General features: G+C 46.6%; 1 protein-coding gene across 1 annotated transcript in view; it reads right to left on the bottom strand.

Annotated features, from left to right (window-relative positions):
• The window catches only part of RYR1 (ryanodine receptor 1), a 359853-nt gene that overhangs the window by 160601 nt on the left and 186462 nt on the right, over positions 1-12790 (bottom strand). The window contains exons 33-37 of the mRNA XM_082264106.1: positions 8726-8812; positions 8388-8614; positions 6758-7637; positions 4613-4813; positions 512-620 (exon numbers count right to left, since the gene is read on the bottom strand). Coding sequence (XP_082120232.1) covers positions 512-620; positions 4613-4813; positions 6758-7637; positions 8388-8614; positions 8726-8812 — 1504 coding nt within the window. The remainder of the gene's footprint in view (positions 1-511; positions 621-4612; positions 4814-6757; positions 7638-8387; positions 8615-8725; positions 8813-12790) is intronic.

Raw genomic sequence — 12790 nt, 5'->3', positions numbered from 1 at the left:
TTCTGTGTGAATTTACGGTAAAGTGAGTTCCAATTTGCACCTAAGCTAGTGTTGTCTAGTTCTGTTGTCTAGTGAAGCTGTATCTTGGTGGAAGCACCAAAAGGGGGGTGCTAGGCGGTCTGCCATACTCACACTATATATAAACATTATGCCATATACATTAGACATACATGTTTTGCACCATAAGAGCTTACATCAAAGACTGACTTTAATGATTCAATGCTCTTTCAAAAAGGCTACAGAAAATGTGTCCACACCATATAAATAAGTCACATAAAAATCAATGAGCAAAGGATCATATTTCTGAATACATATACACACACACCACCAAACACACATTAAATTCAACGTAAATGTGAGATTGGAAAGGCTCCAGGTATTTTGGAAAGCTAATTTTAAATGGTTTACCCTAAACTGGGCCTATGGGCAAATGTTATTTGGCAGAACCATCAGTTAACCTCTGTATTCATTTTAAAGGGTTACAGGAAAAATATTTGTTCAGGACTCTTACCACAGTGGGACAGTAGATCAGTGTGAAACTCGGTGAGCTCATCCCGGATTTCTTCTGGCACAGGACATTCCTCCTCAGGAATATTTTTGAAATTCACTAGCATGTTAATCTGAAAAAGACATCAGATGACAAGTGAAAGGCAGTGCATGAATAATATGTCTTAGGAATGAGTAAAGTATAGAGAGTAGTATATAGGGAGAGCTGGAAGGCTGCATTGTAGTCTGTGACAGAGGGCAGCCAATATTGTAAAAGCTGGAGTGAACTTCCCTAGTATGTAAACATATGCCACCTGTCCTTTCTGAGTTTCTTTCTCCTTTATAGCACTTATAGCACTAATCTGTTTTGCTCTTCGCTTGTGTCAAAAATGTGTTCACCGCAGTGGCGTACCTAGAGCATTTGGCACCCGGGGCGGATCCTATATCTGGCACCCCCCCCCCCCCCCCCAACTTTAAAATGTAAAAACACCCACAGAAATTTGTAATGTTTTCAAGAATATTTATTGCACAAATTTCACAGCCCCCCATCACAGTGCCCCTTGCCGTCTGCCCCCTCCCCCGTCTCTCTAATCACAGTTCCTCCTTTTGCACTCTCTGCCTCCCCTGCACAGTTCTACCTTCAGCATAAATAGATAGAGTCTGCAGACATGATACAGGAGATGGTCAGAGACTGTAGACATGATACAGGAGATGCTCAGAGACTGCAGTCATGATACAGTAGATGGTCAGAGACTGCAGACATGATACAGTAGATGGTCAGAGACTGAGGACATGATACAGGAGATGGTCAGAGACTACAGACATGATACAAGAGATGGTCAGAGACTGAAGACATGATACAAGAGATGGTCAGAGACTGAAGACATGATACAGGAGATGCTCAGTCAGAGACTGCAGACATGATACAGTATATGGTCAGAGACTGAGGACATGATACAGGAGATGGTCAGAGACTGAGGACATGATACAGGAGATGGTCAAAGACTGAGGACATGATACAGGAGATGGTCAGAGACTGAGGACATGATACAGGAGATGGCCAGAGACTGAGGACATGATACAGGAGATGGTCAGAGATGGGGACATGATACAGAAGATGCTCAGAGACTGCAGACATGATACAGGAAATGGTCAGAGACTGCAGTCATGATACAGGAGATGGTCAGAGACTGCAGACATGATACAGGAGATGGTCAGAAACTGAGGACATGATACAGGAGATGGTCAGAGACTGAGGACATGATACAGAAGATGCTCAGAGACTGCAGACATGATACAGGAGATGGTCAGAGACTGCAGACATGATACAAGAGATGGTCAGAGACTGCAGACATGATACAGGAGATGGTCAGAGACTGAGGACATGATACAGGAGATGGTCAGACTGCAGACATGATACAGTAGATGGTCAGAGACTGTAGACATGATACAGGAGATGCTCAGAGACTGCAGTCATGATACAGTAGATGGTCAGAGACTGCAGACATGATACAGGAGATGGTCAGAGACTGAGGACATGATACAGGAGATGGTCAGAGACTGAGGACAGGATACAGGAGACGGTCAGAGACTACAGACATGATATAAGAGATGGTCAGAGACTGCGGACATGATACAAGAGATGGTCAGAGACTGCAGACATGATACAGGAGATGCTCAGTCAGAGACTGCAGACATGATACAGTATATGGTCAGAGACTGAGGACATGATACAGGAGATGGTCAGAGACTGAGGACATGATACAGGAGATGGCCAGAGACTGAGGACATGATACAGGAGATGGTCAGAGACTGAGGACATGATACAGAAGATGCTCAGAGACTGCAGACATGATACAGGAAATGGTCAGAGACTGCAGTCATGATACAAGAGATGGTCAGAGACTGCAGACATGATACAGGAGATGGTCAGAGACTGAGGACATGATACAGGAGATGGTCAGACTGCAGACATGATACAGGAGATGGTCAGAGACTGAGGACATGATACAGTAGATGGTCAGAGACTGAGGACATGATAGAAGATAGAAGAGCACTAGGGGGGCCGGAGAGCACAGGCGAAGCAGAGAGCACTGGAGGAGCTGAAGGGCACGGTGGGGGGGGGGGGGGCTGGAGAGAATAGGGAGGGGGTTTTGAAAAGCATTGCAGGGTTGGTTGGAAGGTGCAGGGGGTGGAGAGCACTGGGGGGGGGGACAGGGAGCACTTGGGGGCGGGCAGGGAAAACCAGGGAGGTGGAGAGCACTGGGGGGACAGGGAGCACTTGGGGGGTGGGCAGGGAAAACCAGGGGGGTGGAGAGCACTTGGGGGTGGGCAGGGAAAACCAGGGGGGTGGAGAGCACTGGGGGGGGGGGACAGGTAGCACTTGGGGGGTGGGCAGGGAAAACCAGGGGGTGGAGAGCACTGGGGGGGACAGGTAGCACTTGGGGGGTGGGCAGGGAAAACCAGGGGGTGGAGAGCACTGGGGGGGACAGGTAGCACTTGGGGGGTGGGCAGGGAAAACCAGGGGGTGGAGAGCACTGGGGGGGACAGGTAGCACTTGGGGGGTGGGCAGGGGAAACCAGGGGGTGAAGAGCAATGGGGGGGGGGCAGGTAGCACTTGGGGGGTGGGCATGGAAAACCAGGGGGTGGAGAGCACTGGGGGGGACAGGTAGCACTTGGGGGGTTGGCAGGGAAAACCAGGGGGTGAAGAGCAATGGGGGGGGGGCAGGTAGCACTTGGGGGGTGGGCATGGAAAACCAGGGGGTGGAGAGCACTGGGGGGGGGGGGCAGGTAGCACTTGGGGGGTGGGCAGGGAAAACCAGGTGGGTGGAGAGCACTGGGGGGGGACAGGGAGCAATTGGGGGGCGGGCAGAGAAAACCAGGGGGGTGGAGAGCACTGAAGGGGACAGGGAGCTAGGGAAAGATGAATTCCTCATATGCAGCTGCCCCATCCCCTTCCTATTCAGCACACACACTTCGGCACTCACCTTCTTCCTGCTGAGGCTAAGACTCCGCCCCTTCTTCCCACCGAGGCCCCGCCCCCTTCTCCCGTCGCGGCTCCGCCCCCTTCTCCCGCCGCGGCTCCGCCCCCTATTCCCGCCGCCGTTCCGCCCCCCCCCCCCCAGCGCTAACTGAAGGAGCTCCCTTCACAGCGATACGGAACACGCCGGACAGGACACCGGCTGACACCCCCCAGTGCTTGGCACCCGGGGCGGGCCGCCCCCCCGCCCCCCCCCTTGGTACGCCACTGGTTCACCGAAAACTGATGCAGAGTAAAGAGTGGGTTCTGGAATCCGGGTTGAAATGTAATGTTATTAAAATTGACCCGACCATTTTAACATGCAGCTATTCTTAAACGGCTTCCCTAAAACCAAGGTAACCATGTCATCCGTGGAGGAGGGAAGTTTTGTAAGCAGATATGAGTCTTGACCACCCTGAACCTCTGATGATATCACCATTTGACAAAACGTGTTGGGAGGAGCCAGATTCGCTGACATCATTGCACACAATGTGAGTTACCAATTGGGACATCTTTGTTCATACAGCACTGTCATGCTCTGTAAAATTGTGAGTGTTTTTAACTGTTTTAATTAAAGAGAGTTGTTACTGATTTACACTATGGGAGTCTTCTGCTTCTGTTTTTTCTCATGTATGAGTTAAATTTATAAGGCTTGCATACAAGACTGTGGATGAGAACCTTGGTGTACCATATAGTGCATGCTGTTTATCATCACTCAATTTGGGGTTCATGCATCTCTGGTAAGCGCTTATCTGTTGCATTTTGGTGCTGTGGATTCATAGATGCATCGCACTCACGGAGGATGGGATGCATCTTTACTGGCACTGAAGGCCATTGCTGTGATAATTTGATACATTACTATGTGGATTTGAAATGGAGTGACTTCACATGGACTCTACACGGGAATTTTATATTTATTGCGTTTCATCTATAATTAAACATTTTTATGTCTAACTTGAACACAGAACATCATTCACTATAAGGTTTTTTCAGTATTCACTCCAAGGTTTATCTGTATATGGTAAATGATTTGTAGCGCAGTACATTTATATATTTAGATATGAGTCTTCAATTATTTTTCAATGAGGTAAAGCAGCTAGGAATCACCTGTTCTTGTGGAGGGGAACGGAATTCTCTGGTTCGCCGCGCTGTCTCTGCTGCAGACATGGTAAATGCTTGCATTAGTTCTTTGTAACGCTGCCTCTGATTGGTTTGCAAGCTGTCCATGTGGCGCTCAGAGAAGGCAATGATGGCTTCAACGCGATGCTGTAGTTCCCGATCACAGAAATACTGCAGTAGGTTACACATCTGTAGAAATGGAGAATATCGACTAAAGCAGTGTTTTCCAATTTTTGTTGCTTAGGTTTATATACAGTCACAGTAGTGAAGCTAGACATTCTTTCACCCGGGGCAAAGAGTCAGATCAGCGCCCCCACCTGAGAGTGAAGTTCTCCATCTGGGGGTAATATAGCCTGATTAGTGCCTAATATGGGTGAGTGAATGGGGCCAACATTTGGCCTTAATGCTGCATGTGTACCTGTAGGGTGAAGACCTGCACAATCACTGCATAGGTGAGGTTTGAATGAGGCGATTTCACGCCTCACTTCAAAAGCAGATTAGCAGAGGGGCACCACTGGGAAAGTGAGCCAAGAAGCAGGTATTAAATAAGCCTTGCTTCTGTGCTCTCTTCTTCCTTCCCACAGTGCCCCACCTAATCAGCCCCGGAGGTGAGGCTTAAAATCAACTCATTCTACAGTCATGGCTGGCTTATTAAAGACCTGACCTGCTGGGCTTTTTTTTTTTTTCTTGCAGTGGTGCTGCTTCTAATTTGCCACATAGGTAATGATTGAATAAAGTGATTTCAAGCCTCATCTCCGGTCAGTGACATCTCAATAGTATTATGGGCCCCTAGGCAAAGCAATGCACTGGGGCCCCTAGAAGGGAGATGGTGAATTGTGGAGCAAAATGATTCTACATATTGGGCATGGCCATTTAGTCTGTATATAAACAACAAATAAACACAACCAGGGAATTATCTCAAATTAAATTTACCCCCTGTACACACTGTTCCACCCTCTCTACACACTGACCCTCTTTTCCCCAGTATTACTTTTTTAAATATTTTATTTACAATTTTTTACATTTTTAATTTTTTTTTTACAATTTTGTAAATTTTTTTAACAATGCTGTTGAGGGGTCTTTGGTAAAATATCAGTGTTGTAAACAGACCCCTGATGTCTCACTTTTGGGACAGAGAAAGGAACTAGGGACAAAGATTCCCCAATCCCTTTCTCTGCAGCCTCAGCTGCACTGGGGATCAAAAAATAGGACTCTGAGGCTTCCTGTTCATTCACAAACTAGTATCAATCACTCATTAAGAAAAGGAAGGGAACAGAGGGAAGTCGGCAGCACTGGTAAGAACACGTTGCATGGCAGGCACACAGTGGGGGTCCGAGCAGCAGGGGGGAAATCGCATGTGGACGGAGTGAGTGATCAGTGCAGCAGGTGGGAGAAATTACTGTAACCGATCCTGTATGGCTCTCTGCAGCACCAGAAAGGAAGGAGGATGCCAGCTTTTGGCTGCTGCAGGGAGAGCCACAGAGATTGGTTCAAGTAATTTTCCCCACTGGCCACACTGATCAGCAGTGCCCCTCCCAGTGCAATGATAGGGCCACATCCCCCCTGCCTCCCCCCTTCCCCTAGTTTTAGCCTTGTACAGTCATAATGACCACTGCTCTCTCAAAGTCCTGCTTATATTTATTCACAATGCAGTTAAGTGTTTGTGGGCTACATGTACCAACCAAAGTGTATTTGCACCTCACAACTCTGCACCCTAACTCTCAGTTTAGTTTCTACTTGACTTTGTGTTTCTATGCAATGTTTTTCCTCTTTGATATGCAGAGCCAACTCTGAGAGAGTAAGAATTAAAGAATTTGCCCTTGCCAGACAGGTCATTGGAGCCTGTAAAAGCACACACTTGCAATTCATTATATAGTTGTATGTGTTCCATCTAGCAACCATCATTTTGTCAAAAAAAGCATCCGATCTTTACTGCCAAGCACTAAAAAGATCAAGGAAATTTAAATTAAAAGTCTGTGTCCTTTGCTGTAGCAGACTTTCTACATACACCAAAGCTTGTACACATCTCACGTTTAGAGGAACACTACAATGGCAGGACAGTGCTTGTTTTGGCCTTTATACCTAAAAGCAGTCAAGGAAAACTAAATGTATGTGAAACTAAAAGACATTTACCTGCAACTTCACAGACTCAGGCAGCTTCATTTGCAGTAAGCCTTCTTCCAGGCCCTCCTCCTCCTCTTTGGCTTCGGCCTCTCCAGCTTCAACTGCTTTCTCTTCTTCTTCAGTCTTCTCCTGTCCTTCCCCCTCTACTTCTTCCTCCTCACCTCCTTTTTCTGTAGCCTCCTTTTCTGCTCCCTCCTCTCCACCTTCTTCAGTCTTCTCCCCTTCTTCTTCTGGCTCCTCCTCAGAAAACACATTTGGTTCAATCATCTTTAAGATGTGTCGTACATCATCATCCTGAAAGACACCCATAATTAGGAGGGTGGAGATAAGCTTTAGGACTGGTACAAACTGGAACTCCACACTTCCTCCAACAGGATCTCTGGTGTGTTGTCCACCATCCAGGACAGATTCTGTCAACATGTTGATAGCCTTGGTCTTCAGAATATCCAGTGGGATGTATGGACTGTGCAGGTAAAGTTCACTGATAGTGCTAACAAAGCAGGTATTGGAAAAATGTAGCTCTGGTCTAAGACATGTACTCATGCCAACACCAGGAAGCCCATGCTTTTTGTTTTCATTGGGGAACAATGTGATACTCTTTGTCTGGTCAGTCATAGGAACAATAAACTCGCTGTTCATGGTCATACGACCTCTCTTGGCTGACTCCAAGTGGATGCTAATAAGAAGATCATAGAAGCCACTCCGAAGAAGACCTGACAAGTGGTTACTCTCAATAGTATAAAGCAACTGAGATTCATCAACATGGCTGGTCAGGGCGTGAGCCACACGATTGTTTCCCAAAGCACAGACTGAACAGTACAGTTTAAGAGTGTGATAGTGAAACCTTAGCAAATCCAAACGTTCTGACAGTTCCAGGATATCAATACACCTACAAGAAACAAAAGAATTTACTTTAACAGTTGTGCATTTTTTTGGAGGTTATTTTGATGTTGGTTTAACTACAACTTGATTAATAAAATGAAGGTCTAATGGGGATTCAATGCTTCAGCAGCTTTAACCTTAACAGCTGTCCAATGCTAAGAATTTTCTTCTTCAAAGCAGTCCATAAATAATAACACTCGGAGGGTGTGCATCTTTGAGGGTTCTACCAAGCCACTAAAAAAACAACACCAGACATTGCTAATCCAGAGCTAGCTTAAAGTGACTATGCCTTTTTTTTTTTTCAAAATGACAGAAAGTGCAGCTACCTAGAGGTGCCTGCATTAATACCTGCAGTAGCTTTCCAGCCCTGCACTCTGAGCAAATGCTGGCCTGTTCTCACTGAGCAAAGCTTTGGTTTCCCCTAAATACCATCAACCCACTGCACACAAAATATTTGAGCTATCTGTTAAATGGTTATAAATACACTATATATCCCCAAAAAATGCTCATTCTGCTATGGACATACTTTTACCGAATATCCTACAATGCAAAAGTTTGGCTCTTTGTCACATTCAAAAACTGTAAGACAATAGTCAAGACTGCTCTACAAAACACCACCTTACAAAATGGTTACATAAATGAAACATGCAAAGTTGGTTCAACAGCTTTGTTTTAGCAGCAATCTGGTCTGTGACTACTGGGCAGAGAAATCTAAAATTTGCAGCAATGTATGTTCAATTCACAACGGAGTTGTTACCTATTCTCTTCAGGTATATGAAGAGCCATCATCATCAATGGATCTGTACACTCTACCATCCAGCCATGCCGGTCGCTGACCTTTGATGATTCCACTATTAAGAAATCATTTGGCATACGGCTCCATATTACAGGTGTCAGCAACTGGACATCCAGACGAGGTGGGCACTGTGGCACTGGGTTCTTGCTTTCACTGCGAAACATGGCAGCAGAGATAGGCATGATGTTCTGCAAACAGACAAATTTATTATTTAAGAGTTAAGGATATAAAATTCAATGAAATACAAAATATATTGGTTTACAGAAAATGTACAGTATATAAAAACAATTTTTTCCTACCTTCAATTTTCCAAGTTCAAACTGGAACAAGGTTTGGCTCAAAGGATTAACAAAGACAGCTGGAAAGAGTTTTGTGTTGGGCTCAACCTGGTAGAATAGGAAGAGGGAAGATGAAAACTTAGACTTAAAGAGCTTATACTAAAAATTCTGACAGAAGTCATTACTATTGGTTTCAAGCATGACATTCTTCCACAGTGTTGTACACAGAAAGCACACAGGGGCTGTAACATGAGCATTATTTAAAATGTAGGAAACAAAATGTAAAAAGATTAAAATAAAAAAGGAAGGTATGGGAAGAACAGTGAGTGTTTTGTAGCGCTACCCCTGAAGTATTAACTGGTTCTTCCCTGAAAGTATAGAGGCTGTATCCCTGCAGGCGCCAGTCCATACTCCTGGCTCCAATAACACAGTTTAGGGAATGTCCTATTACGATTTATTGCTTGAAAAAACTTTAAACAGGAGAGAGGTTGGGGCATGGGATACTCCAAAATGATTAGCACATAGCTATTCAAGGGAAATCTTCTCCAAATATGAATGTTGGACAGTCAAAACCCTCACAATTGAAGACCATTAGGTAACTTTGAGGCCATGGGGGATATGAAGCAAGTTTATTTGGCTTCTGGCTACCTTGCGCTTCTGCACAGCTACTGATACCCAATACGATTTCCAGAACACTGAACAGTTGCAGGGATCAATTTAAGGTCTTTATACACAAGTCTTCTCACAAGACAACTACCAAGAAAGTTGCCACCTTTCAGCTTCCTCCGGACATGATCCAGTGAGTGAGACAAGTCCTTCTTCAAACCAAATCCCTTGTAGTGAGGTCCTGCACTCAACTTTTAAGAAGATCCATCCAGGTCCTCAGCCCCAAGACAGATGAGGCCACTAGAACAGCTGCACAATCCATGGGCTGCCTAAGGGCAGCAGCTCCTCCGGCTTTGGAACTCTCCTGGGGAGAAGGAACCCAGCTCTCCAGTGCTTCAGACTATTTATCACCTTTCCAGCCCCCTCCTGGACACTCCTCTACAGGAACTAGCTGGTGCACGATAAATATTTAGACTGTTTTTTTGCATTTCCCTCCCTAAGCTCTGAAAGCTTTTCCAAAGGTCAGGAGGCAAAAAGAGAGGAATAAATCTCCCAGTTTGAGAAACCCTGAACAGACCAGGACTGGCGATCACTGCTCCCTTGATTACAGAAGGAGCCAAAAACTAAAAATTTACCTAGCATCCCACACTAGGAGGTGCTACAGTGTGATAATATGAGGAAAGGCGAACTAGCAAGAGGGCAGCACAAGAGAAGTCATGAAGGCACAAGGAGCCAGTCAGTTGCGCAACAGCACTTATGTGCTAACAGGAAACAGGTGCTGACAGGACAAGAGAGGAGAGTGACAGAGAGATGAGCTAATCAGTCTGTTGTTTCTCCTTCACTGGTCAGTCAAAGTTTGGGATAGGACAAGACTTAGATGTATTACTAAGGTGCCCTATAGAAAAGCAAGTTCCCAATGCTAGCTGTGCTGTGTTGGCAGCGATTTGTAAGTCTCAGGAAAAATCTCTGCAAATAAAAAATCAGTTTGCAGGCAGGTAAAAATGCTTTCATATGTGTGTTTTATGTTTGTATTCAGTTGTTAGAAATTCAGCTTTAAGTATAGTGTACCCTTTATCAGTTTTTCAAACTCTGTGGCTAAAGGACAGCTTGTTCATTTATTCCATGTACTTCCTTGTAATAAATGTGTGATGGGTTCAGTGAATTCTCAATTCTTGAATTTTTAAAAAAACTGTGGTCTCATACAACCAAGACATTTATTTATTTAACCATAAGGCCCCTTTCACATGGGCTTTCCGATCAGGTCCACCTGTTAGTTTTTCAGGCAGACCTGATCGGACACTTTATGCACCCCTATGGAGCAGTGGATGTCAGCAGTGATATGTCCAGTGACACCCGCTGCTATCCAATCCTGTCTGTGAAATCTAGATGATGGAAACCCTATTTTCCATCCGTCATGAGGATTGGATCAGATAGGATCGGATGAAAACGGACAAGTGGTCCATTTTCATCCAATCTCCCATAGAGAGCGGAGCTCTGACAGGTCTATCTCAGCAGAGTGAGCGGAAATGGACCTGTCATCCGCCTGCTCAGCGGGATCAGCAGATTACATAGTTACATAGTTACATAGTTAGTGAGGTTGAAAAAAGACATCAGTCCATCCAGTTTAACCTATGATGTGTGTGTGTGTTTGCTTTTAACCGTACATTGTATACCCCTGTATGTTGTGGTCTTTAAGGTGCCCATCTAATAGTTTTTTGAAACTATCAATGCTCCCTGCTGATACGACTGCTTGTGGAAGAGAATTCCACATCCTTACCGCCCTTAAAGTGAAGAACCCCTTACGCATTTTAACCGCTTGCCGCCCGCCCGCCGTCATATGACGGCGGAGCGGAGCGACCATTATCCTGGGCCGCCGTCATATGACGGCGGCACTTTAAGCAGGGCAGGCGCGCGATCGCGTGCGCGCCGCCCTGCACTGCCGGTGTCGGGGTGTCCCCGGGACACCCCCCGTCACCGGCAGGGGGGAAACAGCCAATGGGCGTGGCTGTTTCCCACGTGATCGGCTGTGTTCCAATGACACAGCCGATCACAATGAAGGCGCCCACCAGATGACCGCGCATGCGCGATCGGGAGCGCGCAGCGCGGTCGTGTCGGTGGCACTGTGTTCCGTAGGAACACAGCTGTCACCGGCGGTAGTAAACAGTCACTGACAGTGACTGTTTACTATGTGATCGGCTGTGAATCCATTCACAGCCGATCACAAAATGTAAACAAAGAGCAGTAACTCAGTGTTACTAGCTCTTCTCTCCTCATACAGTTTCCAGTATGAGGGGAGAAGAGCTAGAAATAGTGAGTTACTGCTCTGTGTACCTGTCACAAAGTAAAAATCACACTAATAAAGGTCCCCCCACACAGTCCTCAGCCCCCCCCAATGTCACCTGTCACCCAACAGTCACCTCATCAGTGCCCAGAAATTGACACCCATAACGTTCACATGTGAGCGCAGCGATCGCAGGCAGAATCACTGCGATTCTGCCCGCGATCCGGAAATCATTGCAAATCGCGGGACGCCTGTGCGTTGCCCCTGATTTGCAATAGCACCCCAAACGCTGTGCGATGTTGCCGCCATTTCCGCCTGCCGAATCGCGGTAACATCGCGCAAACATCGCATGACGCCCAAAAAAGGTACAAGAATTTCTTTGGGGCATCATGCGTTGTTTGCGTGAGGTTACCTCGATTCGGCAGGCGGAAATGGCGGCAACATCGCACAGCGTTTGGGGTGCTATTGCAAATCACGGGCAACGCACAGGCGCCCCGCAATTTGCAATGATTTCTGGATCACGGGCAGAATCGCAGTGATTCTGCCCGTGATCGCTACGCTCACATGTGAACATAGCCTAAAGTTCACCAGTCACCAGAGACTGCCATCAGTACCGCCGTGCACCATCGCCGTCACCTGTCACCCATCAGTGATCATCGCCCGTCACCTGTCACCCCATCAATCACCGTCACCTGTCACCCCATCAGTCATCGTCACTTGTCACCCCATCAGTCATCGTCACTTGACACCCCATCAGTGATCGTCACTTGTCACCCCATCAATCATCGTCACGTCACCCCGTCAGTGACTGTCATCTGTCACCCCATCAATCATCGTCATCTGTCACCCCATCAATCATCATCACCTGTCACCTCATCAATCATCGTCACCTGTCACCCCATCAATCATCGTCACCTGTCACCTCATCAATCATCATCACCTGTCACCTCATCAATCATCGTCACCTGTCACCCCATCAGACATCGTCACCTGTCACCCCGTCAGTCATCGTCACCTGTTTGCCATATACATGCAATCACTTACTGACCGCCTAACGACTATATGCGTCGGCCATTAAAAGCTAAATACTGGGGTTATGGCAGCAGATAGCCCCCATAACCCCGGTATTTTTTGAAACGGCGGGCGGTCGGCTTTCAGATAAGGGTGGTCCCAGTGGCGGATTCGCCGCGGAATTACCC

Source organism: Pelophylax lessonae, assembly GCF_965119305.1.
Source record: "Pelophylax lessonae genome assembly, chromosome: 7".
In the NCBI taxonomy this organism is placed as follows: Eukaryota; Metazoa; Chordata; class Amphibia; order Anura; family Ranidae; genus Pelophylax; species Pelophylax lessonae.
The sequence above is the reverse complement of the archived record's forward strand: the minus strand, read 5'-3'. Positions and strand labels throughout refer to the sequence as shown.